The sequence below is a fragment of the Hypomesus nipponensis genome, chromosome 8 (genome assembly GCF_054491055.1).
Source record: "Hypomesus nipponensis isolate SF chromosome 8, ASM5449105v1, whole genome shotgun sequence".
Lineage (NCBI taxonomy): Eukaryota > Metazoa > Chordata > Actinopteri > Osmeriformes > Osmeridae > Hypomesus > Hypomesus nipponensis.
The window spans coordinates 15,645,522-15,673,506 of NC_140368.1; the positions used below are offsets into that span (position 1 = coordinate 15,645,522).

The window sequence follows — 27,985 nt, forward strand, 5'->3', positions numbered from 1 at the left end:
GACAGACTCCAACACAGAGGCATAAATCAAGCCCAGTTTTCTGTTCCACACACCAACCAGTTTTATTCAATAGACCCAGATACATGTTTAGATATTCCACAACTAAACTCAAGGTAAACTAAGAAGTCTGACAGCGTAAAGGTCAACAAATCAAAATGTAAAGGTGTCATCCGTCATGTCTATCGCCCAGGCAAACTTGTCTCTGTGGGTCTTGTTGTAGATCTTCTCTATCGGGACATTGAACTTCCTGCACCTGCCAGAAGAGATGCAGCCACTTGGAATCACTTGTCTCACACGCACACAACTGACTGAGAAATAAGACTTACCAGGCCACAGAGATGCGGGGATCGAGGTAGTTGAGTTTTGAGGTTCCCAAGGCAATGACCTTATTCTCCTCCCTGTCAGTCATCTGGAGGCAGAGCTTCTTCAGCTGCTCCTCCAGTCGTTTGACAGCTGCCTCCTTCTTCTCCACTAATCTGGGGGGGGAAATAGGTGTCCTCTAAAGCCCAGCTCACTGTTCACAGTTACCATGGCTAACACAGCCAGCGTTCCACCACCAACCTTTTGGTTCTGTCACTCTGCTCTCTCTTGTGCTCCTTCTGAGCTGTCTTCAGCTCCTTCCTGGCTGTCTCCAACTGCTGCTCCTTCTGGGACATCTGACACACAACAATATAGTTAACTTACCACTGGCTAGTGAACTAGCAGATCTCGTTCACATTTGTTAAGCAGCACCTTGTCCTTCAGCAGTTGCATCGACTTCTCAAAGGTTTTAGGTGCTGCCCTCTGGTGGTTGCAGAGGATGGCTACAGCTCTGTTAGCACGGTTATACGACAGCACCTTCTCCTCCAAGCTCATGTTAGCTGAACACACACACACACGCGTAAAGACAAACTGCTCTTAAGTGTATTTCTGAAGGTGTGTTTGTGTGTGTGTACCAGAGGTGATCTGGCTGAGCTGCTCCTGCAGAGTAGTGGAAGCGTTGTAAGTTCTGAACACCTTGGCCGTCAGGCCGGGCATGGCCTGGTTCAAATGCTTGTTCAGATACCCCGTCTGAACAACACAAAAGAAAACAGTAGTAATAGTCAATAGTCATGTTCCACAAATATGCAAACATGTATATTGTGTGTCTTGTGTATGAATATTACGTTGATTCTATCAAAGAGGTCGTCACCAGGGTCTTTATTTTCCATGAAGAGTTTAAGGTTCTTGAAGACCTAAGTTACAGTGAGAAAGAGAGTCTGTAGCACATGTCATGTAATCTGGGCTGTAGTTATTGTATCGTAGTAGCACTGCCTACCCTGGCCTCCACTGGAACCTTGTTGTAGTAGCGAATGGAATCCTTCCCCAGGAAGTCAAACTCCACCACATTCTCCAGGCTGTCCAGCAGTGGGACAAGCCTGATGTGCTCCACCCTCAGAGAGCAGCAGCCAACCGTGTCAGCCGTCTCGCTCTCCTCCTTCTCGTTCCCCGCACGTAGAGCAAGCTACACACAGACACACGTTTGGATTGGTCATGTCAGAAGATAAGCGTCGGAGGAGCCAATCTGAGGAGATGCGACCACAGCCTGAGGTTGCAGGTCTGGGTCATGATCCGGGACAGTCACAGCAGCACCTTGTCAATGAAGTACAGAGCTACTCCTCTCTGCCTGTTCTTCATCTCTCTGTCCTTCCAGTCTTCTCTATAGCGCCTCCTGATGGTCTCGACCTTCTCCTTCAACCTGCGAGCCACCTCATACTTCTGCCAGTCCTTCTCTCCCTGCGCACACACACACACACACACACGCTCCACATTTGGCTCAAAGGTGTGACAGAGGAATGGGTGTTGGTGTGTGTGTGGAACCTTCAGTTTGGAGCTAGGGTTGAGCATGACGTATTTGATGTTTCCTTGGACATTCTCCACCCAGGAGGCCAGCCACGTGACCGTGTTGTCATGCTGCACCTTCTTCCACCTGTGTCCCTCAGGAGCTGCTGGCACTTTGAAATCTCTACACACACACACACACACATAGTTAATCCTGTGTGAGACTGACCTGCTGCAGTTGATGGTGATGTCCACAGGATGGATCCTGTGGGCATGTGTGTGAGAGAGACTGACCTGCTGCAGTTGATGGTGATGTCCTCAGGCTGGATTCTCTTTTTCAGTTTTCCCATTTTCGGGTGCTCCCCACGGCCACGGAACAGGCCTGGCGGTTCGACACGGAAGTTCCCAATCTTCTCCCTGTGGCCGTCCAGAACACAGAACCCATACTCCTCTGTCAGCAGGCTGGCCTCCTCCTTCAGAACCTTGACAGAACCACAACAGAGTCCAGATAGAACCTCAGCAGATCCTGGGGAAGAAAACTGTTCATCAGAAGCCAGGCTGAAGCTCACCTTCTTCTGCTCCTTAGTCAAGGCTTTCCTCTCCTCAGCCTTGAGCAAGAAGTACTTATGGATCTCTGTGAAGTCACACTTAGACAGCTTCCTGATCAGAGCCCTCTCGTCTGAGGTCATTTCCTGTTAGGATGGCAGACAACAGCATGGTCAGACATACAACACTGGTCTGGGTGTCAGTGTGGGTGTGGTCAGGTCTGGGGGTCTGCACCTCTCTCCAGTCAGTGAAGAAGTTCTCTTGGAACACAGGCTTAGTGGTGTACTCATGGTCCAGCATCTTAGCATAGAACGTTGCCACCTCCTCTGCAGTCAGGCTCAGTTTCACCGGCTCACCTAGGAACACATTTACAAATCGACCCCATGTAACTGAGTTGGTTAAGCTTCAGTTTAAATACCACCAAACTTGCCTTCAAATTGCTAGCAGTGGAGAAGCTGATGGAAGCAGGGTTTATAAAAGGTTGTAATTGTGTGCATGAGTCAGAAGATCTGAGTTTGATTCCCGGAGTGGCCAAAAGTAAATCCTGGCGAGCCTAGCGATGACAGCTCTGACACCATCCAAACAATACCTAATTATAAGCACCACGAAACACAGTAAATACTAAAAAAGACTGGATTTGTCTAACCGTTGTAGTAGAAGTTTACGTTGCTGGGTATTGGGTCATAGGGTGGGGGGATAAGCGGCCCGCGGTGCTCCAGGCTTGACCACTTCCTCCCATCACTGGTGTGACCCTCCTCCCACCTGCACAACAGAGAGACATGGATACAAAAACATGCAGACAGGCACTTCTGGATTGACTGACCATGTCTTAAGTGGAGCCCAGATGAGCGTAACAATTTGTTACACAACCAAATTGATACTAAAGAGATACAGGTCAGCATATAATGCTAATTACAAATTGTCTGGCAAGTAACTCACATCTGCCTGCTTTTCGCTTCATACTTTTTAGCAACCCGATAAAACCGCAAAGAATTTACAACGAAAGCGCTGCTATTAATCTTCATCGACTGTTGTATTAAGTTCGCAAAAAACATTACAATATTTGTTCATGCCAGGCTTGGTAGCTCACTGCAATGAGCTGTTTCTTTCAGCCTACAGTGTCTTGTAAGCGTTATATTATGGGTTCGAATCTCTCAAATAGTTCAAGCAATAAATCCTACAATGTATCATGGATTACCACACCCCCGGTATGTGACTTAAGTTAAACGCGTCAGCCAAATTAAAACGTAAATGTTATTCACATGGGGATGGTGCATAGCTAGAGAATGGACTGTTTCGCTTCCAGTGCCACAAATAAGCGGCTGACACGTGGATGCAACATTTTAATCGTCCCTCTGGAAACAAATTACTGAAGCACGATTCCGCTAGGCCTACAGTAAATTCTCCTACAGATGCATTCATTATTAGCCTGACGTTGTCATACTCATAATTCTAGTCAGAATATGAGTCTGATAACTATCCGTTGGGCTGTGAGTATGGGGCGTGTTGCAACCGAACTCGTAAAACAAATGCCTCTTCGCTCAATTGGATAGACCTACAGAGCAACGTAATATGTTGTTTGTTGAAAACAAATTCAACCCAAGCGCTCTTTGGTGACGTGGTTGATTACGTTACTGTTGAACATCTGTCCATTTTCGTACAAAGCCCGCACTGACAATTTCATTGGTCCGACCAGTTTCTGTTCGGGTATTGTTTTTCCGCAACCGAGCTACTCCAGACCCAACTTCCCGACCAATATCGTTTGTGGGCGGGGCTAAATTGGCTAGGGAGAACTGCAATATGTTATTCAAAAGAAATGGGATGTGTAACACACACACACACATTGTTAAACATAAATAATGATAGTGATGCTTCTTAAGTATGAACTTGATCTCACCATTTCCATGTACTGTCCTCCTCCTTGATATCCTTGTCTTTCAGCCTTTTATCCTCCCTCTCTTCCAGCTTCATTTTCTTCTTTGATTTCTCTTTTTCTGAATTCTCCTTTTTACGCTTCTTTTCATTTTTTGATTTGTTTTTGAGACTTTCGTCTTTCTCCTTTTCATTCCTGGCATTCCCAGATCCCTTTCTCTCCTGACATCAGAACAGCCATGTCAGAACAGCCAGTGAAAAGCCCTTCACTGAGGATGAGTTGTGTGGGCTAACAGTTCCTTACTTTCTTATTCTTCTCCGTGAAGTCTTTGCTCTTCCTTTTTGATTTACTGTTTAAACTGTTAGGATGTAAATGTGTTTACCAACATACTGTATAGGGTTATGTCCTGTAGGATGAACAGTTGGACAATGCTGGATCAGTGGTGAAGTGTTACCTGTTGGCTGGTTGTTCACTGAAAAGTCTTTGTTGTTCCTCCTGGTCTTCCTCTCTCTGTTGCTCTTTCCTGCTGGTCTTTGCCCTGTGGTGCTGTAACATGGAGGTCTGGATCACGCACGCACACACTCACACATGCGCACTCACATGCAACCACTCACACACCTCACCCAGTATCTAGAGCAGTTCAGTAATGATATGCGCACCTTCGCTTTGTCAGCTTTCAGGGTCAGCTGGGATCTGCACCAATCCACTTCCTGTTTCCCCTCTTGATTGGATGATTGATTGTTATGGTTGTTGTCCTTGTTATCTGCATGAGCTTGGCTGTGATGTCAGAGACATGATCAGCAAGCTAGCCCGCTAGGTGTATCAAGAGTGTGCCACGGCCAAGGGTCATGTCAGGGGTCAAACTTAGGACGTACCGCTCTACTGCAACTGGGTCCGCCTCCTGGAAGACAGACAAGCACAAATCTGGACTTTTGGATATAGAGATGCTCTGGTAACAGGTTTTGTTCCATATATACAGGAAAGACTGCTTGCAATGCTGGGCACAGAGTTGATGCTGGTCACAAGGAAACCTCTAGACCTACTGAGTTCTGACAGCTCTAAAGTTCTAAATGTTCTGATGCTCTGAATGTTCTAAGAGATTCAGAGATGGAGGTTCTCCAGTGTGTTCCCTTTTTGTTCTGGTGACCGAGTCTGCTCTCAAACTCCCTGAACTGGAGCACAGTACCCCTACACACTTCAACATACCTACCACATCCACCTGAACCCACACACCCTACCATACTACCACACATACCTGTAAACATCCAATGGAAATACAGCAAGCTCATGCTTCTGTCTATTGTCAACACCTACACTCACAGTGCACTCACAAATGTGTACTGTCCCTGTAAAAATAAACAAAACTAGAGAGGGTACAATTTCTGGGGAAATTGTAGGGTGTGCTCGCTTGCGTCGGATGCAGGTGGGTCCTTCCCCTTAAGTTGTTCCCTTGTAATGATATTTTCAAGCATTTATCTATATACAGCGGAAGACCTTAAATCCTACAAAGGTTTGGAGGCCTATAACCAGATGGTGTGTGGATGGGTGAAGGAGACGCAGTACCAAGTTATCAACGACTGTTGTGTTGTGAAGGCCAAAGTAAGTAATGCAATAACGTCTTTAACCAACCTAACCTTAGCTGTATGATATCATTGCGACAGTGGCGGTTCTAGACTAATTTTACTGGGGGGGCCAAGGGGGGGGGGGGGGGGGGGGGGGCAGTGTTTAATCAGAGGAGCACATTAAAAACGGAAACAAATTATATTTAAACATTAAATACTTTTGTAGGGCTGTTTTGGCAGCCCCTTTGTCACTGGTCACCCAGACACTCGTCTGGGACAGTTATTGATTTGCATGAATGCTAAAATGACAATCACACCTTAATGACACACCTCTGGAGAGGTGATCTCAACAGTTGAAGAGGAAGACTCTGAAATTATCATTAAATGTTGTGTTCTTGTAAATAAGGTTCTAAACAGCTTTTAATGTCATGTTTGATATGCTTTTGTTTCTTATTTTATGTATTACATTCTAGTAATACTTTTAATACTGTAACATGTAAATGTACAGGGTTTACAGAGTTTGTGCCTGCAGCAGACCAACATGTGTTTAACATATTACCTTGTCTTACAAGGGCACCACTTGGTCTACTGCAGCTTGATTAATGATCCAATTTGAATTTGTATGCGTCAGACAACTTTTCTGTCATATGGTCAATCCCCATTTTAGTCAGGTTTGGGTGTATATAGGAAGAAATTTTTACCAATCACTTGGAGTTCTGTTTACGATACAGAGTCACTTCTCTGAGTCACTTGCAGTGGATCTCCACGCTCCGAAGGAATTTACCTGAGCCTCTGAGTGATCGATTACATATCCTACTAGGTCTACTTTGGTCAAATCCATATTATAGTAGAGATAAACGACTGTTTAGTGAACACGCATACTTTAGGGTCGGTGCAATGATCAAGCAGACGATTTTTTACCTACGTCAGAGTTGCATGTAATTAACTGTTTAGCGCTCAAGGTTACAGGTAATGCACTTGTGCACGTCTAAAAGTCAGATATTAACGAGTCAATTATCTCCCTGAGAATCTAACCAAAAGTGTATTGTGGTTCCCAAGCCAGGGACAAACACCAAGCGTTTCTGGCCTTTCAATTCACCGCCTACAATTTGGTGACCCCAACGTAAAAAAAAAAAAAAAGTAAAAAAAAACAGCTCAGGGGGGCCAGGGACATTTTACAGGGGCACTGGCCCCTGTAGGCCCCCGTGTAGAAACACCCCCACATTGCGATATTCGAGGTGTAGCCAAGTGACTCTCAATCGTGTTTTATCCCTGGTAGATCTAGGTTGAGCATTGCCAACCACAAGCGCCTCCTTTACTTTGATAATCTCTGACATTCCTCTCCCTGGTTTTTAATAACTTTTAGAAGTTGATAATATTGCAAATGTTTTTCTTGATCTGTCCTATTGGCCCGAGAGGTAAAACATGGATCATACAATCCACCACGGCAAATGCAATGCACACGGCCACGTGACTTCTTCCAGAAAGAACGTTCCCTTTAAAACGTGTACAATGACAGCTCCCTCATCCACCGCTTCAATAAAAAAAAAGACAGCCATGATTGACGTTGTGAACGATAGGCTACGTAGGAGGACCTTTTTAGACCTTCACTTCGTTGATTAAAAAACACCCTCTAAACTTATCTTAATTGACTTTTTTGACATTGTTTAAAATAAATAGCCTATTATTAATCAATATCCAGTACATGGTTTTTGTGTCGGGGAAACGGAGGGGGGATCGTTCGTTTTGCAATTGTAGGCTACGGTTAACAATTATATTGCTATGATAATTATATTCGGATAATTTAGATTGAGATATAGGCCTATGCCTGATGCCTAAACATTTGAAATCACAAACTAACATCCATACATTTAACGGTTATAGTGTGTAGCCTATCAAAGCATTGTTCATCATTGTTTAATGCATTAGGCTAAATGTAGCTATACGCTATTTAAGTTTATTTTCTATCAATGTTGAACATATTGAACTGATGAGAATAAGAAAATGAGAATATAAGTGGTAAATCATCGTTTTCCCGTTAGGGTCAGTGTTACAGGAACGTCTGCTTAAGCACCAAGTCATGCTAAGCCTGACAGTCTGACCCTGACCAGACTAGTTTCGCAGCCTAAGTTGCCATAGTAACCGAGTTCGAACTACGTTGAGCTAGCTTTATGGAACCGAATGAACTCGAAATTAGTCTGACTAACCGACATAAGTCTGGCTTATTCGGTAAACTCTATGGAACAGGCCTCTGGTCTCTATCAGAGTCTGTTCAAGGATGCGTCGTTGCTAACGTGTGTTGACGTGGTGACGTAGCGAACACAGTACCCTTCGTCGACTAAAGGCACTTTTCGCCACAAAAACGTTGTAACCTCCTAAACTGTAACGGAACGTAAATCCCCATACAAGCAACTCAATGGAGACCAAGACAAATTTTGACACAGCCGTTGTCTATGTAGTCCAAATATTGACTGAGCTTTAGGGGGGGCAAAAATAAAATAATAAATATATATGTGAGATAAGTAAGGGATGATGCCTGATGAGGTGTCCAATATTACCTGATAATGGACGATGCGGAGGCGTGAAGGTTGCTTCCGCTCGTTGGCAAGTGACCATGGTATACATGGGCTCTGTTCGAAATGTCTTAAAATGCCTCCTTCCTCCCTATTAAGAGAGCAAGGACTGTTCGAAATGTCTTAAACCTTCTCTTCCGCTCTAATAAGATACCTTGAAATACGTCACATAACGGTAATTTTTCAAGAGAGCATATGAGCTGCCTTGTTGTCTTAATGGCGGCAGGTATTACCCACAACTCTGTTTGTGGAGTTACCGTGAGCAACAAGTTAAACAGAATCCTTTGACCTCAGTCCTGAGCATCTGAATAAAAATGTATCGAAAAGTCGGCAGTGTATTTGCTGAAAATGTACTTATTTTATTGATGACACTCCTACTTTGTAAATTTCCTCTGACTTTTCGATAACGTAGCTAGCATCGCAGATGTAACAGACGTGGTTTAGCAAGTTCCGTCAGAGGTATACAGGCCACTGTCCGCTCCCACCGGGAGTCGAACTCACCACCTCTGACTTCCCAAGCGCCACCACTACCAACTACGCCAACGAAAAGCTAGCAAACTGCCGACGCGGGTGGCCTATTACATACTTGAGGAGTGAGTTTCACCACACACCGGCTACACAGACACTAGCTAGTTGCTGCGTTTTATCATAATCCTTAGCCTGGCTGCCAGCCCAACTTCTCCCCACCCTCAAAAAAATTTGGTCGGGAGGTTGGGTCTGGAGGGTCTCATATTGGGGAACAACTACAGAAAACCAGAATCTGGGCGTACCGATGAAATTGCCAGGGCGGGCGTTATACGATGGACAGATCAACAGTAACGTAATCACCCACGTCACAAAAGAGCGCTTAAGTTGAATTCGTTTTGAACAAACAACATATTACGTTGCTCTGATTGGTTGTAGGTCTATCCAATAGAGCGAAGAGGCATTTATTTTCCAGGCTTGTTTGAAACACGCCCCGTAGTCAAAGCCCAACGAAGACTTCTCAGACTCATATTCTGACTAGAATTATGAGTATGACAACGTCAGGCTACATAATCCTATCAAATGAGTGAAATACAAACACAAATGTTATGAGCTATTGAGCCTATATTTAACACAAGTTTAAATACAGCTTAACTTGACTTAGTGTGACAAACTCAATGCAATTGACTGCCGTCTGACAAAGCACGCTAGTGCAAGCACATAAGTACACGCAGCGCGATGACTTACATCCTGTCTTAAGACTGTTGGAAATCAACGGTTTTGGAGCAAGCCCCCACCCCTCGCCCCTCGGCTTGAAGCAACGGCCCCGGTGGATGTAGGTGGTATTGCATTACGGTTAGGTTTCAGACTCTTCCGGTCGTTTTTATTCTATTAGCTCAAGTCAAAGTCAAGTTATAGAATAATATTTCCCGATTGTTGCTAAGTTTGAGACCAATCCGAAATGGGTAAACTAGCACCCCATTTATTTACCTTCATCAATAAAAGTTGCCTGCAAATACTAACAGGGCACGAGCACAATAGTTCACATTGGCCAATAGCTGATTTACTACATTGAGCTGAATGAGCCATAGACTTATATTGAATGAGCACAGGGAGAAATGGCTTGAGTTGCCTGCCTTGTTGTAGCAAGTTTACCAAATGGTTGTCACACATTTCCATTCATGCATTTAGCCGATGCTTTTATCCAAAGCGACTTCCAAGAGAGAGCTTTACAAAAGAGCATAGGTCACTGATCATAACAACAAGGTAGTCCCAAACATTGCAAGCAGCCAAAACATGAAGCATATTGTGAAAAAACTAAACAAGTGCCAAAGGGAAGACCCATAAGAGCATGCAGTTATACAAGTTAAAAGAACCACAAAAAGTGCAGGACTGTACCTGTAGAACAATCAACAGTAAAATATTTCACAGCTAGTACAAGATTTTATTTCGTTATAACTAACCTACAAAGTCCAAGACGTCCAAAATGGCGTGTCCAAGATGGCGTCCCCATTCATTTTTTTTTTGAAACTTTTTATTTATTAGCAATTTCAACAAAGTCAAATGCATTGGAGTTTACAAGATACAAAAAGTAAATTAAAAAAAAAACATTTACGTTCGGAGTAAACATGTATCAATACAAAATATCATAACAAAAAATTTACGCTAGGGGATATAAACCTTTACATTACTATATTTAAACTACTACAGATTGTTACTGTCTTAATGGCCTTGGCATTTTTGGCATTTTTTATTGAAAAAATATATTGTCTGAGCTCTCCGTTCAAGGCAATAAAGCAAGGTTATCTTCCCATGAATTTGCATCTATGAATATGATACTTGGCCATAATAATAATAATAAGATTAATTATATATACACAGTTATTTTTCCTGGAACCGTCAAAAAGCCCAAACAATACATACTTTCAGAATAAACAAAAATCTGCCTCAATACTTTCAGTAATAAACTTACAAAGATTTTGCCAAAATTCTGATAGCCGATTTACATGGAGCTGAATGAGACAGACTTCTATTGAATGAGCACAGGGAGAACTGGCTTGAGTTGCCTGCCCTGTTGCAGCAAGTTAAGCAAATGTCACACATACATGAAATGTTGTTAATATAGTTTATTCCTGTTATTTCAAAACAGATAAGATTTTTCGTAAAAACGTTCATGACATGATGGCAAATGTAATGTTAAGCGCGAGCATAGATTGTTGACGTCTATCTGGAGCAAAGACAAAGATTAATACTTTAACCGGTAACCACAATAGGAAATTATATAGGCCTATATTTAAATAATATTAGTCTTGCCTTCAGAAGCTTTTGTTAAACACACCCATTATTCTTTTGTTGATCGTGTCATCAAGCCAGACTGCTTTTGTGGGACAATGAAGGTCCTCAGTGACTCTATATGTTTCACCCCCACTTACATCTGATGGAAACGTCTTGTAGCCTATATGGTTCTTCGAATATTCCCCTTTCAAAAGGCAAATGTCCAATAAAGTATATTTTAGACAGTTCTCAAGCTTTTATTTATTACATTATTACCAAGTCTTGTTAGATCACGTTATACCCATTAATAGGCGTTTGGTTTTGTAGGATGAACATAAAACACATGGCCATATTTCTACACTGATGTTAAATTGAAGGCAGTGTGAAGAAAGTAAGCTATGCTAAGTCTGAATTATGGAAGATTTCGGTTACCAAAATAACTATAAAGCTTTCTTTGCCTGGCGAGAACAAAGACGGAGCTGTTCATGCTAACAGTTTATTTCATCCGATACAATGCATTGGAAATCATACTCGTATCACAAAGGGAAAAAAAGCATCCTATGTGATGAGTTCCATCTAGAATATCCCTATAGCTTATTTCTAAAAAAACAAGTGAAAGGAATACTATACAGTGACAGAATACATTTCCGTCAAGTTTGCATCATGTGTCCGATTCTTATCGGACTTGTACCCCATTCTGCCACTGCAATGCCTTAGCTCACACGCCCGTAACATAGGCTCGTAACCATATCAATCTTTGCTCGCGACTGGTTGTCGCAAATTATGACGTGTACAGCTAGTTGGAAGCGTGCACGAAGTCTCGGAGCTAGGGAAAAAAAGAGCCACTGTTTAAAGCTAGACCGGAAGACACGGAAGTGGAAATATGGCCGCGCCCAGTCTCGCGCTCTCGCTTGCCTCACTGCGCCACTGAGCACTTTTCATAGAAATGAATGGGGACGCCATCTTGGAAGACAGAAGTAGCTGTCTCTAGTTATATTAACTAGGTTTTGGAAATACCTTCCCTCGAAAGGACCTGTCTAGTAAGACACCTGTCTAGTAAGAGATCAAGGATTAAGACGGCTATCTAAGATTTCGAACAACGATTTTTTTTTACAAACATCAATTCATGTTTTCAGGCGGTTTGCAAAAGAAATGTAACGTTTTTTTAACGTTATCCAACTCCTGTCAGCTTTAACCAACACCGGCTTTCCCTTGGCTGAGCTATTAGCCTGAAAGCTAACGTTATGCTAACAAGATTCAGAGGCAATTATATTGTGTACGGTTGACAAACAGTACATATAATTTTACATTATGTTTGACAATAGATTTGCTAGCTAACCAGCATGTCACTATCCCAAAATCTATATCACCATCATTGTATAAAGCCCGCCCTGGCAATTTCATTGGTCCGTCCCGATTCTGGGTTTTCTGTAGTTGTCCCCAATACGAGACCCTCCAGACCCAACTTCCCGAACACATTTTTTTGTGGGCGGGAAAAGTTGGGCTGGCAGCCAGGCTATGTAGCCAGCGGAAAAATTTAGAACGGTGAAAAGACAGTTTTGCTGCAATGACTTAGCAGGTGTCCGTTACCACCCGATAATGGACACCACTGCAGCCTATCAGAATTGAGTATTCACCCAGACCATGGTATAACAATAGTTGTGCCCTTGCCGAAGGCAAAGCACACCCAATAATAAATACAGTATATATGTGAGAGAACAACACCCAATAAGCAAACAAACAGGTCCTCACACCCTCCAGGTGATCAGCCAGAGCTCCAGGTTATCAGCCAGAGCTCCCTGTATGCCCTCACACCTGCTGATGTTAGACTCATGTTGGCACTTTCAGCACCAGCAGCCTGTTGCACCAGCTGTGTGTAAGTTCTTTCTTAGTCTAGGGTGCAAAGTCCATACTAAATCGGTACGTTTAAACTAGTTAGTTTGATACTAAAGCTGAGAGGATGTTTGGTTGCACCACGGATACGTATGTTTCATCTTCGGTACACTGGCATAAAGTCGACACTATCCTAAATAATGTCGCGGAAAGTGACGTTTATCTTTCTGTGGCCAATCAGTGATAAGCACTATTCTTGATGCAGTGTTTAGTACCGTGTTGTCAAAAAATATATTTTGAAAACAGCTGACAAATGATAACGCTAGGTGGGTTTCATAGACTAGCCACTCAGCTACCTTAGTGCAAGCTAACGATGTAACTTAACGTAGATATGTGTTAGGCACTCTTACATTTATGCAATGGCCATCTCGGAAATAAAGTACTTGTGTTGTCATTCATTGTGTTTACTGTTGTTTTTAATGTGACCGTGACCGTTTTTGTAGGCAAGAACATGCATTTCATGTCTCTCGTGCCCATCTATCAGTTTAAAGACTTAGCTACGCATCTACAAGAGGCTAAGGGCAAAACGAGAATCACGAAACAAAAAAAAGGTATCTAGACTACGTCAACTAGGAAAAATTGTTAGGTGATAACTAGAGTACTACCTTAATCTTCATGTAAACAGCTAGTGCAACACAGTGAAGACAAGTGGTGATCAGTGAAACAGTCAACTCTTAAGATATCAGGCCAGGGTTCATAACGGTAACTAGCTGCAACAGCTAGTAGTTACAGTTGTAACAAGCTGTACTAGTAGTAGCCTGCTGTAGTTACTGTATTCTATTACTGGGCAGGCGAAATTGTAACATTATAACAAAAACATAATGATGGCCTACACTGGAAAACTGTTAGACTATCAATTAGAATTGTTTAAAGTTAGCTATCTAATCCAAAATTGGGTTATATTTGCTCTTCAACAATATAATGTTACCGTCAAAATGTTACGTTGGTCAAGTCACCTTAGTTAATCTAGTTTACTAACAGTTTAATCCTGTTGATACATTAGTTTGTACTGTTTCAGGAATTTGGCAATGTTCGACTGTAGGCCAAGAAAGAAAAACTTCACCCATGAAGAAATGCTCATCCTGCTTTTCAAAATACAAACTAAACAAAGCACCATTAAAATCCAAATTTAACACCTTTGTAACAAATAAAGTGAAACAACAAATATGGGAGGACATCAGACACCATTAATTCAAAAGGAGTGGAGCACAGGGATGTCAAGGAAGTTAGAAAGAAGTGGAGTGATTTAAAGATGCAAGCCGTTGAGGACTTTCCAAGAAATGTCCCAACAGGAGGTGGTCCAAAGCCAGACATGGGACCATATTCCTCTCTTGTATTGGACATTGTTGGTGAGAACTCCCCCTCAGTAATTGGGATTTCATGTGGGGTTGAGAGGGGAACAGCAGAAGATGCTCCGGCACCAGTTTCCCCAAAATCTCTCCCAGCAACAGCCCTCGCACCAACACCAGCACCACCTCCCCATCATACAGCCGAACAACATCTCTCCCCACCTGCAGAAACATGCCTGCTTGAGACACCTCAGGATGGCTCCAACACCCACCTACCACCAGCAGCCAAGCGTGCTAAAGACAACAGAAGGCCTCCTACTGCTAGCACAGAGGAAAATATTGACACACTGAGATGTCAACTCTTTAAAGCGGAAATTGAAAAGCTCAAACAGGAAACAGAAAAGATACAAGCAGAAAAAGAAAAAATTGAGCTTGAAAAGATCAAATTGAACATAGAAATATTTACACTAAAAGATCTTAAAACAAAAGGATACGTCACACTTTCAAATGAGCCATAGCATTCAGACAACTCTAATAAGGGCAGAATAAATGGATAAATAATAATATTTTACTATTTCTATATTTTTTTTTATTGATCATTATTATTTATTTGTGCAGTTTCTTATTTCAAATATTTGGAGAATTATTTTTTAGCTATCGTGTTCTTGTTTTGCAGTAGGCCTATACCTAATAAATGTACTGCAATATACAGTTTTTGTTAATGCCCATGGGAGGTTATTTATTATCACCTCATCCAAAGTAGGATGTAGTAAGATAGGCCCGGACAGTGGTAGCCTCAGTTGGTAAGTTGTCCTCACCGAAGGGAATGTCTATGCCACCCCTATCATCTGCATTTCTTTCCTCCACCAGTGGTACTTTCCACATCATTGCCATGTTGTGTAGGACAATGCAGGCACCAGCTACAGCAGCAGCTCTGTCAGGCTCCATCAAGATGCCTATGACAAAAGGAAGGCATGTAGGTATTCATTTGGGGACATAAAAGGCTATGTGAAGATCAAGAGCCTGCAGTGCTTAAAATAAAGTAGGCAATACAATATAGCTGGATACCTCTGTGCAAACAGGCCCATCGGTTCTTTAGAACACCTATGCACTGCTCTACCACATTTCTGGTCTTTGTGTGTGCTGAATTGTAGCGCTGCTCACTGACACTTGCTGGGTTTAGGTATGGGGTCATAAGCCATTTTCTCAAGGGATACCCTGAATCTCCTAGCAACCTCCCGGGGTATCGTCCAGCCTCAAAATCTCTCCAAAGGCTAGATTGCTTGAGTATGAAGCTGTCATGCTTTGCCCCTGGCCATTTGATCACTGTATTTGTAATTACAAGGTCAGCATCACATACAATCTGTGTGTTGATCGAATGGTATCCCTTCCTCTTCACAGTCATTCTCGTTTTCTTTGGGTCCCTTAATTCTGATGTGGGTGCCATCTACACAGCCAAGTATGTCAGGGAAACCGGCTATCTGATGGAGTTTCTGACGGGTCGTGTTTTGTGGCTCAGGTTAAGTTGGAAACTTTACATAATCGTTCAAGCGCTTACACAATGATAGTGCGACTTTTCTAATTGCTCTACATACTGTAGATTTATAGCCTGGCTGCCAGCCCAACTTATCCCCGCCCACAAAAAAATGTGGTCGGTAAGTTGGGTCTGGGGTAGCCTGGCTGCCAGCCCAACTTATCCCCACCCACAAAAAAATGTGGTCGGGAAGTTGGGTCTGGAGGGTCTCGTATTAGGGAACAACTACAGAAAACCAGAATCTGGGCGTACCAATGAAATTGCCAGGGCGGGCTTTATACGATGATGGACAGATGATCAACAGTAAAGTAATCACCCACGTCACAAGAGCGCTTAAATTGAATTCGTTTTGAACAAAACATATTACGTTGCTCTGATTGGTTGTAGGTCTATCCAATTGAGCAAACAGGCATTTGTTTTCCAGGCTCGTTTGAAACACGCCCCGTAGTCAAAGTCCAACTTAGAGTTCTCAGACTCATTCTGACTAGAATTATAAGTATGACAACGTCAGGCTAGGTCTGGGGGGGCACGTTCGGGGAAAAAATATGTCCAGGGCGGGCTTTATACGATGATGGACAGATGATCAACAGTAACGTAATCAACACCGTCACGAAAGAGCGCTTGGTTTGAATTTGTTTTCAACAAACAACATATTACGTTGCTTTGATAGGTTGTAGGTCTATCCAATTGAGCGAAGAGGCATTTGTTTTACGAGTTCGGTTGAAACACGCCTCATAGTCCCAGCCAAACGGAGAGTTATCAGACTCATATTCTGACTAGAATTATGAGTATGACAACGTCAGGCTAGTAGATTTATGCACTTGGATTGAATCCCCAACCAAGTTTTGAAATGTGCCCGTAGCAAAATAGCGTAGGCCTAATACCAGGCACACTCGTAAGGACGGACTTAGGGCCCCGTTTCTGTCTGAGTCGTGCTGCAAGTCTGCAGCTAGCAGATAGGTAATTTTCTGTATCTTCGCTCTTGGAAAAGGAAAGCGCGAGTATAAATACAAGTCGTCATATATGTCTAAGGGGTGTAACCTATCGCAAAGAACATGTTGCCGACGCAAAACAGGCATTATTATCATCTCCTCCTCGTCCTCCAAATGATCCCACCTTTCAAAACGATGCGCCATTCCAACCGTTATTTTACGGAGGACTTTACACACTCTATAGTGGGTGTAGCCCTTACACCTACAATTTAAGTTGTAACTTATGACTATGTTGGAACTTGTTAAGTTGACTAAGTTGGTGCAGCGCTTAAATGTTAGTAGCGCGTAAACTTCGACCTAACTTAACAGATACGTTCAAACTAGACTACGTTTGAATTTACGCATAGCTGGTGCAACCCAGTGCAGGAGCTCTTCTCATGCAACTTCCATAAACAGTGGGTTGGTACCCCTGATACAGAGACAGAGTGTGTGTGTGTGTGTGTGTGAGTGTGAGAGAGAGACAGACAGACAGACAAAGACATTACGGGCAACTAGCTGCATAAAAATGAGCTCCTGAAAATCTCTCGAATATGGATCTAGAAGTGAGACATCACCATAAAACAACAATTCAATAATTTCCTAAAAGGACTTTAAAGATTAGATAACAAGACCTATGAACTCGAAAAGAAGAAAAAAAGACACCATGGATACATTTTTATCAAACACACTAGCTATCAACTGAACTGCTACAGTAGCTCTCAACTGTCAACTGTCACTTTACTGACAACTACCCACATTCCAAGGGAAAATATTACTTTTATGAAGATCAGAAGATTATCAGGATTATTGCTGGTAGCTTTGACTATTAGTGAGTTCATAAATCTGTGTATCTTGTCAACTATACTTAGTTTAGTTTTGACAGTGTTTATAAGAAGAAACAGGGTAAATTGCTAAGCTAACTTTTTAGAGTAAACAATTGGTTGCCATGGAAACCTACCAACTAGCACCTAACAGCACTGCTCTAACAACACAGAGCAGAGAGGTAGAATACCCTGCCAAATGTAAGAGTGGGACAGCTAGAGAGAAACACAAAGAGAAGACTGCAAGAAAATCCAGAAGTCCTATTCATAGATTATATTCAGCAAAAAGGAGGAAGAAAAAAAGAACAACATTTTATTCTTCACTGATTCCATCTACATCTGGAAAGATACTCTGTGCAACAATTACACATATGTATCCAGTGAAGGCATCGGCTCAGGAGGCAGATTAAAGATTTGTAAAGATGAGCACCTTGACAAGGACGACCCTCTGCTCACCATCACATACTACACCAAAGGAAAGGTCATGATCCAAGGAAATGAAGCCAACCTGGAGTCCTTTGAAGAGGCATTCCCCCTGTTAAAAGCTGAGGTGGCCACCAAGAAGAACGATGTCCCCTCTAACAGTGAAGATGAGAGCCCGGAAGAGAATCCCACCAACTTCTCCATTTCGGCCCCTCCCACACCTCCTAACTCCACCAACCAGTTCAAGGAGAGTATGGCCCTGCTGGAACTGGATTTTGCTGAGTTCAAAGAGCTGACCCAGGCCAGGCTGTCCAACCTCCCAGATAGCTCTTTACAGCAGGTTAGAGAGGACCTCCAGCAGCTCAAGAGAGACAACCAGGCCTATGCATCTGACTTGAGGAAGTTTAGAGGCACTCAGACGGGAAAACAGTGTACTCCGTGCTCAGTTAACCAAAATAAAGGAAGATGCTGAGAAGAGAGAAAGGAGCTTCATCAGAGAAGTCCCAACACCTGACAGACAAACTCTCATCAAGCCCCACAACCACAAGTACAGAGACACAGACCCTCCCTGCCAGTGTCCCAAATCCTTGCCTTGATTCTGTCCCATCCTCACTAACCAGCACCCAGCCCAACAACACCCTGACACCTCCTGATACATCCACACACCCAGCTGCCAACGGCCAACCCTGCCCATCCCAGCTCCCCTCCACTCCTGAAGAACAAGCCCCACAAGTGGTCCTGCTGGCAGATTCAAATGGGAAATTCTTGGACACAAGCAAACTTTTTCCAGGTAAAAAAGTGCTGTCTAAACGCTGCAGCAACAAGACAGGCAATGAAGCTGCTGAAAAAGGAGACCCTCAAGAGCTCTCAGTGCCTGGCAGGGGTGAAAGTAGTTTTTATTTCTTGGTGGTACTATGATACAGGGGTAATTTCACTTAGCCTAATTATTTATTTTTTATTTATTTGTTTATTTACTGTATTATAGTCTACTTATCAAGCATTCACTAGGACTTCTTATCACTCCAGTATCACTCTTTAACCCACCTGTATCTGTTTTTGATGAGGATCAGGCAGTCAGGTACAGCACATGCAAGTGCCCAATCGGCAGAGACAAGTGCCATCATATGGCAGCTTTGTTGATTTGGGCAGAAAAAAGTGTCCCGCCGCCCGCTCCCGCTAGAATGACAGTTGAATGTCACTTGTTTTTTTAAACTCTGATCTATTTAAACAACACGGGACACAGCACTGCGGCATGTTAAAACTAAGTCTCTGTCCAACGGACTAACAAACATTTTTGCTAGCCTACCTGCTGCAAATTTACACAAAGACAAGTAGAGCTATTTCATCCAGTGTAATTTATCACTTACCACTATCTTGTTTTTTTTATTATCCTCTTCTTCCTTTCTCTTCTTCCTTTTTTGGCTTCCTGAAGCATAATTCCGCTTCATGATGACTGCCGACCGACGAGGTTTTTGTATTTTGCCAGCAGCACAGATCATGAGAGGGCCCCTTGAGGGGGATCCCGATATCAGTGTCATTGCACTTTACTGCATTGACTATCAAAGGGGCGCTCACACGTTTGTCGCTGCATTTTATTCTTAACCAGTCGTTGTCTTGGGGCCCCAAGCCAGCTCGGCGCCCCAAGCAATTGCTTGTTTTGCTTACCTTGTCGCAATGGGCCTGTGCGTGTGTCGTAATTTCTTTCCGGTACGGCGTACCGGCCAGTACCGGCTTACTTTCACCCCTGGTGCCTGGTGATCCACACAGGAACCAACGACCTGCACAGCCTCCGAAAGGACACCGCTGTAGCAATAAAGAAGATGGCGGAGCATGCCAGTATGGAGTTCCCTGATACCCGAATTGTGGTCTCCACTCTACTTCCTAGGACAGACACCCCCTCTCATGTCATCCATGACATTAATATGGAGGTCAGAAGAGGATGTTCCACCTTACCTAATGTCCACCTGGCCTTCCACCCAACCATTGACACCTGGGACCTTTATGACGGACTCCATATACACAAAGAAAAGATGGGGATATTTGCAAAGACCCTCAAAGATGCAGCCCCTCCACCCCCTCCCCTACTGGGAGCTTCAGAGACCACCCTCCTCCTACCCACCACCACCCTAGAATCATCCACCCTGCTGCGAGGAGACAACAATCCAGCCGGGACGTCCAACTCCCCACACACCCACCACCTCACCACTGTGAGGCACAACCAGAGGAGTCCACCTTCCCCCTCCACATCCACAGCAGAGGAGCTATGCTGCAGCCCCTTGTTCCCATCCACACCCACAGCAGCGGAGCAATGCTGCAGCCCCTTGTCCCCCTCCACACCCACAGCAGCAGAGCTATGCTGCAGTCCCTTGTCCCCCTCCACACCCACAGAGCCATGCTGCAGCCCCTTGTCCCCCTCCACGCCCACAGCAGCAGAGCTATGCTGCGGCCCCTTGTCCCCCTCTACATCCACAGTAGCAGAGCTATACTGCAGCCCCTTGTCCCCCTTCACACCCCCAGCAGCAGAGCTATGCTGCACCTGTAGCCCAGGCTGCTGCCACAGTCCCTTCCCCTGCTACCTCTGAGCTGGGAGACATCAGGGAGATGCTACACCTTGTGCACCAGGCTTCTATTCAGCTAAGTTGTACCGTACACCTTCCCAGTTGACAAACAGAATAACATGGAACAATACTGTTTGCAGTAGTAGCAATAGAAATCGTAGTAACCCATACAGTGGTAAAATTTGCAAAAACAGTACACCTCCACAAAATACATACATTTGTGTTTTTAATAGAAATAATTGTAGATGTTTTAATTTGTCTCACTATACAGGTTCATTTTGATTGTTTTCAAATGCGTTCATTTCATATAAGTTGTTGGAATAAACAGGGTCTCCACTCCTCAACCTTTGAGCTGAAGAGTGGAAACCCTGAATTCATTAATTATATCAAAGATGTTGATGTCATTGTGCTGACAGAAACATGGTGTCAATAATTTGCTCACTCACTGTCCCCCAGGATACAATGAAGTCATGGTGCCCTCTTTAAAACTACCTAACGTACGCAAGGGCAGAACATCGGGGGGGGGGGGGGGGGGATCTTGGTGTGGTATAAAGAAGGTTTTTGCCATCATATCTCACCGGTTAAACAGGGTAAATCCTATATCTGGTTAAGGCTAGATCAAACCCTGGGCATCACTGATAGAGATGTATATCTCTGTGCTATTTATATACCCCCAATAGATTCTCTTTACTTTGAAGAAGACATTTTTGAAAGTCTCAAAAATGTCATTCTGAAATTACATATTTCCAAACCCAGGGAAACGTGCTCCTTATTGGAGATCTAAATGGATGGACAGGAACCGAACCTGACAAATCGACCCACAGGGCAACAACCATGTGTTTGGTCAGTCTCCCCTGTTTACTACACCTACCAGCACCCACCAGAACAACCTTGACTCTGTTATAAATCAAAGTGGCAAGGAGGTAGTGCACCTCTGTCGGGCCTTGGGCCTGTACATAGTTAATGGTAGGTTCAGAGGGGACTCTTTGGGGAGATTCACATACTCATCAGCTCTTGGGTCTAGTCTGGTAGACTATGCAATCACTGACATGGACCCCTCCACTATCAGTGCATTCACTGTCAGACAGCAATCCCCCCTCTCAGACCACAACCAAATAAATCTATTTTTTAAACTCTCAGATCAACTGAATGAAAGAAAAATAGAACCCAATAAACTGTATTAACTACATCCTACATACAAATGGGCCCCTGACAGTGGAGACAAGTTCATCATGGCCTTGAACTCACCTGATCTAATGAGTGACATATCAAAATATGACCAAAATCAATATGCCCCAACCAGAGACTGTGTAAACAAGGCCATTGATAATGTAAATATGATATTTCACAAAGCAGCTATCAAAGCAGACCTTATCAAACACAATCGGAAACCAATTAAAAGGCAACATACTGAAATGGTTTGATCAAGAATGTAAAACCATTAGAAAAGACCTAAAGAAAATAGCAAATGAAAAACATTGCCAACCAAGAAATCCAGCCCTACGCACTAGGCACAATGACATTTTAAACAAATATAAACGTACAATAAGAAACAAAAAACAAAACTATACCCAGATGAAACTTGAAGATATTGGTATGAGGTTGAGACAGGGGTGCACTTCCTCCTACAGTGTGAAACATTCAGTAATATAAGAAATGGTTACTGGAACAAATTCCACTCTGTAATAGGGATGGAGATTTGAACTGATTTCACTATTCGAATAGTATCCGAAATTATTTTCGAATATCCGGATAATCTATTTTGTTAATGTGGTTCCGTTATGTAATTAGCCTGACGTGACGCAAAGCATACAGTAAACACATGAACCACCACACATTCTGGCAATAATTGGGACTGTTAAACTATTAGATTAAATAAGGGTTGAATAAAGAAAACAAATGAAAGATCAATTTATTAACATGACGAAAAGAATGAACTTGAAAAAACGCTGCGTCTTCAGACTTAGGCTCTTAATTTGGCGGAAAAGCGATTAGCCTATTATGTGAAATAAAAAGTAGGCTACATTGGACTAAATTAAACACATTGGGTAGGCTATCCTCCAAAAAAACGAAAGACACACGGAGAAATATTGCATATTAACTTGGAACCGGAATCCTATAGGATACGGTGCGCCACCACACAATGCAAACAAGCAGCCGATTACGCTAGCTCTACATGGCTACTGGTAAGAAAATAAATAAGCCACAACTGCATTAGCCATACGCATTTTTATTCAGGAGAATTAGCATGTAAACATGCTCAGGGGAGAGGCGAGTACGGAGTCGATTTACGAGCAGGCCGGCGTAGAAAAGACAGCAGGAACTGAGGTTGCTGCGAGGTACTGCTTAGCCAGGACACTATGCTTCTTGTAGCGCTAAATGAAATGAAAGGAGACTCGCAGCAGAACGCAGGCGTAGCCTACCTTTTTTGATGGTTTTCATCATTTTCTAACTATTAGAATTCACTATTAGAATTCACAACACGACGCGAAGGTTTTTCAATATATATTTTTTTTTTATCAAACTACGCTCATAAGTATTAGAAAAAAGTATTCGAATACTAACTTACTTTAGGATATCCGGATATTCGATTAACCACGCCCATCCCTACTCTGTAACCTCAGATTTCAAAGGTCTTAGGGTGCTTTCACACCTGACATGTTTGGTCCGTTTCAATCGGACCATGGTCCGTTTTCTCTAAAAGTAGGGTTCGCTTGGAGAGGTGAGAACACGCATTCGAACTCTAGTGCGGATCAAACAACCGAACCATGGTCCCCCTAAAAAGATGGGACTCGGTCCGGTTCCAAGTGAACCATGGTTCGGTTCGCTTTAGGTCTGAACATAATTGGACTTAATATTGACCTATTCCAGGAAGCAAACCAAAATGTAGTGCATTGTGGGTTGAAAAAGGAATTAACACTTGGCGGAGACAGCCGTGCCACTCATTAGCAGCGAAATTAGATGAGGGAAAACGTGGAGGAATGATGAAGTGAAGGAACGGGAAATATGGGCTTATGATCATACTGCAGAGATACTTGTGGAGACATATTAGAGTAGCGAGGTATTTAAATTATTTCGTGATATACTGAAATAAAGCGCCATTATTGCACAGTGGACCAATGTTGGTTGAAAGTTAAAAACTTGGACAGCTAAAAGTGCGTGATGTTCTATGGAAAAGTGATAGCTCGTCAGACGAAAACATATAATTCCCATGGTTTGATAACCTGGATATAATCCAATGAGTAAAAGACCAACGAGCAACCCAAAAAACGTGGTCGTGCAACACCAAATCATAACAATTAAAGATAGTAGGCTATTGCGATTGCAATACGCTGTTGTTGCTCCATTGTTGTTCGTGACAAGGAAGTGATTTTCCCCTCACACATTTTCCGCCCAATAGATTAACAATCTGTATGACCGCGTGTCATAGTTGATTCGGACCAAGCAAACGGATTAAAAGGTGTGAAAGCACCCTTAGTGACCTCTCAAAGGTAAAAATCCTCATAGGAGAAGGAGACAGGGCATACCTTGCTGCCCAGTATGTATCAGTATGCCACAACCTGAGAGACAGTGAGTGACCTAGACACACAATGCACACAAACAAAGCACACACACGACATATACCGTGTGTGTGACTGACGTGTATGTGTATATATGTATATATAATAACCAATATTATGTTTATGTTAAAATTTCCTTTAATCCTTCAATTGAATTTGTCATGTTTGATTGATATTGTATTATCTGGTATTATTATATGGCAACGACGGTACAAGCTTTCTGATTGGCTAATGGGAGTCATTCCAGATGCGTATTGCCCTCCTCAGCGGTCAATAAGGCTCCGTATTGCCCTCTGACGTCATCTTCAAAATGAGCGACAAGTCAGCTGCTGAGTTTTACTATCTAGATGATGCTGAAAAGATTTGTCATCGAAAGTGAGGATGAAGACTAGACTCTTTTGATCACTTGTGTCGTTATTTTGTGTTGAAATTAAAGCCATTTTAGCAGAACCATGTTGTCCTTTTTCTATCAAAAGTAATGAGTTGCTAGGCAACACATGAAACACAGCGTGAGAAGACTTTAGAGCTAGCTACAATTAGCCTAGAGGTACCATTTATTTTCGTTTACAAAACTAAAAATGCCATATAATAAACTACTTACTAACCTCGACCGTTCGGTCATGCCGCGAAATATCAAACGTCGGCTTTGCCGTATTAACCTCGCTATCGCTCGGTCGATACGTATGGAAGCAAATCGTGACCAAAATTCTAATGAAAATGCATTTCCAGAAATGCTTTTTCATTTTAAGAATGTGGCTGCATTATTTGACTCAAATAAAATGAGTAATCAATCATTCTATTTGCATTTTAATTTTCTTCTTTAAGACTGCTCATTCTTTCACTTAATTAAAATGAAAACGAAAAAGACATTTGAAATTTAATTTTCAAAATATGCCCCAGCAAATAAATACCAAAATTCGATTTGAAATGTAAAATTCCGAAAATGAAAATTCCAGAAATGCGTTTTCATTTTCAAGAACATGGCTGCAAAATCGTGACCACAATTCAAATTCAAATGCATTTCCAGAAATGCATTTTCGTTTTCGTGTCCTGCCCGCAAAGAACTGCCCATAATTCGAAAACGAAAATGCATTCTGAGCGGCGCAGCAGAGTGACGTCAGTAGCCTCTCTTTTTCAGCTACCTGCTGACCGAGCTACCCATCTTGTTCGGTAGGGGGCGGTGTGCACATACGCATTGCATTACATGACCAAATTTGCCTAGAAATTGACTGAATTGCCGGGTCTTTAGAGGACGCATCACAGATCATGGCGCTCCCTCAAATTGTGCATACACTGATAGAATTAGCTGAGCTGGTAGAAACGAATAATATATCTGAGTCTGATGCCCGTGACCGAGTAGAACAAACTGAGTTGCTAGTTGCTTGAGGAAGACCCAGATCATCTGGGATAGCACACATACTTCTTGCCGACGTCGGCCCGATGTGTATAAGATACGTCGGCAAGATGTAGTATGGAGATAGTTGGTATTTGATCGAAACTGACTTCCAGATGATGTGTGGACGATCAATCAAATCACACCCGGCCGAACTACAGATATATTCCGATAGATAACTCCTTATATGCTGTTAAATAGGTCCGATCTCTCAGAAAGCAAATATTTCACTAACCATAACCGATATGAAATGTCACTTAGCAAATGAACATAGCCTATAGGCTGAACATTGACTTTGATAGGAATAAGGAGACAATGAAAAATATGCTTGCATCAAGCACTTAAAAGAACTCCAACACAGAAAAGAAAACAACGAAACAAATATATAGGCTATAGCTTTGCCAGTTGTTCCACGTCTTCCATCGGTCTCCGCCGCCCTCCGAGTCTGTCTCGATACACTTGGTAACAGTAACTGCCGATTTTGGCAAAGGAGAAGACACGTTTCATAAGCACTTGCTCAATACTGTTCCTCCAATGAGCAACTGAGCTTTTGTTCTGAGGTAAAGTTCGGTCGTTCTGAAATCGTCTGCTTTTCCCTGTGAAAGCAAGCTGTTTCACCTTTGGCCTATTTCAGACAAAATCTGAATTTCCGCAATCTGAATTTCCGCAATCTGAATTTCAAGAATCTGAATTTCAAGAATCTGAATTTCAAGAATCTGAATTTCAAGAATCTGAATTTCAAGAATCTGAATTTCAAGAATCTGAATTTCAAGAATCTGAATTTCAAGAATCTGAATTTCAAAAATCTGAATTTCAAGAATCTGAATTTCAAGAATCTGAATTTTTTGATCAAATAATTCCGTTTAATTAAATTCGGCATACAAATAATTCAGATATTATTTATTAAACAGCAAAATATTTCAGTTTTATGAAATTCGACACAAATATTTAACTTTCATATTCAAATTCAGATACCTTTGTCAGCTTTAGCTCCATACACTTTGTACATCTTTACTGTATCTCCCCCACACATAGCATTTCACTCCACTCACTTTCTTCCAACGTCAGAACCACACACCCCTGTCACAATAAAAGCACACAAGAAAATACCTTACAAGTATCTGCACAATTAGAGGGAGCGCCATAATCTGTGATGCGTCCTCTAAAGACTCGGCAATTCAGTCAATTTCCCGGCAAATGTTGTCATGTAATGCAATGCGTATGTGCACACCGCCCCCTACCGAACAAGATGGGTAGCTCGGTCAACAGGGAGCTGAAGAAGAGAGGCTACTGACGTCACTCTGCTGCGCCGCTCAGAATGCATTTTCATTTTCGAATTATGGGCAGTTCTTTGCGGGCAGAACACGAAAACGAAAATGCATTTGAATTTGAATTGTGGTCACGATTTTGCAGCCATGTTCTTGAAAATGAAAACGCATTTCCAGAAATGCGTTTTCATTTTCTAATTTTACATTTCAAATCGAATTTTGGTATCTATTTGCTGGGGCATATTTTGAAAATTAAATTTCAAATTTCAAATGTCTTTTTCGTTTTCATTTTAATTAAGTGAAAGAATGAGCAGTCTTAAAGAAGAAAATTAAAATGCAAATAGAATGATTGATTACTCATTTTATTTATGAGTCAAATAATGCAGCCACATTCTTAAAATGAAAAAGCATTTCTGGAAATGCATTTTCATTTGAATTTTGGTCACGATTTGCTTCCATAGATACGTTCCAGCCTCAGTTTGCCGGCATGACCTCACTCTCGGTTAGTAAGTAGTTAATATCAATAGTATACCGACGTCCATAGTAACGATATTAATATTGTTTCTGTGTTCTGTGGTTCCACCGTTGCTTAGGCAATATGAACATTTGTTTCTTATTGCCAATAAAGCCAATTGAATTGAATTGAAAATTGAATTGAGAGAGATTACACATACCTTTTGGTTCCCATCCATTTTGCTGTTCTTCTTCCTGTTTTAAGGTGTTCATTTTATTTTTATTTTACGAAAGACTACATTAACTGTTGACATATCAGCCAAATCGCTTCATTGCCGCCAGAGACCATCAGTCCCTGTGGGCGCAGCGAAATTTGGCTAGGCTACTGTATGCCTCACCTTTCATTCGGTCTCCCGTCTTCCCGCAACTCCGATGAGATTTCTTTTATTTTAGTTTTAGCAACTACGTGTCCTTTTGTCTGCTCCGGGTTCATTGCTCAAGTTGAGAAAACGCGATCTTTCCAACTTGCGACGTTTGCATCGAGTTGTAAGAATTGTTAGATAGAAGTTGCGTTACTAAAATAGGCTACAAACAACGGTGGCTTAGAACCTATTCTCATGTAGGTCAATAGGTGATTTTTATGTGATTTTGTATCTGGTATCTCTTCCCTTCTTTCAATTTACCTATTTGTCCACTCCTTAGAGGCCAAGCCGTCGCCGAACCTGAAGA

At 42.4% G+C, this 27,985-nt stretch overlaps 1 protein-coding gene across 8 annotated transcripts; it reads right to left on the minus strand.

Moving 5' to 3' along the window:
* Window positions 1-36: 36 nt before the first annotated feature.
* top1mt (DNA topoisomerase I mitochondrial) lies at window positions 37-27,952 on the minus strand. 8 transcript variants are annotated; one of them, XM_084703759.1, is made up of 20 exons: window positions 27,655-27,901; window positions 27,478-27,511; window positions 5,095-5,120; window positions 4,879-4,996; window positions 4,674-4,765; window positions 4,523-4,577; window positions 4,244-4,440; window positions 2,993-3,108; window positions 2,581-2,702; window positions 2,370-2,492; window positions 2,095-2,282; window positions 1,840-1,984; window positions 1,612-1,755; window positions 1,298-1,483; window positions 1,146-1,214; window positions 936-1,050; window positions 733-860; window positions 562-656; window positions 327-476; window positions 37-253 (listed from the first exon to the last, which is right to left on the minus strand). In XM_084703759.1, exons 1-20 carry the CDS (start codon window positions 27,747-27,749, stop codon window positions 151-153), a joined length of 2,301 nt encoding a protein of 766 aa, XP_084559885.1. In that variant the 5' UTR covers window positions 27,750-27,901; the 3' UTR covers window positions 37-150. The 8 variants fall into 8 exon arrangements, 6 of the variants coding, with proteins under 6 accessions (XP_084559885.1, XP_084559886.1, XP_084559884.1 ...); XM_084703760.1 differs by having other exon boundaries at window positions 1,939-1,984; window positions 27,655-27,900; XM_084703758.1 differs by having other exon boundaries at window positions 37-247; window positions 1,612-1,984; window positions 27,655-27,925.
* Window positions 27,953-27,985: the final 33 nt, after the last annotated feature.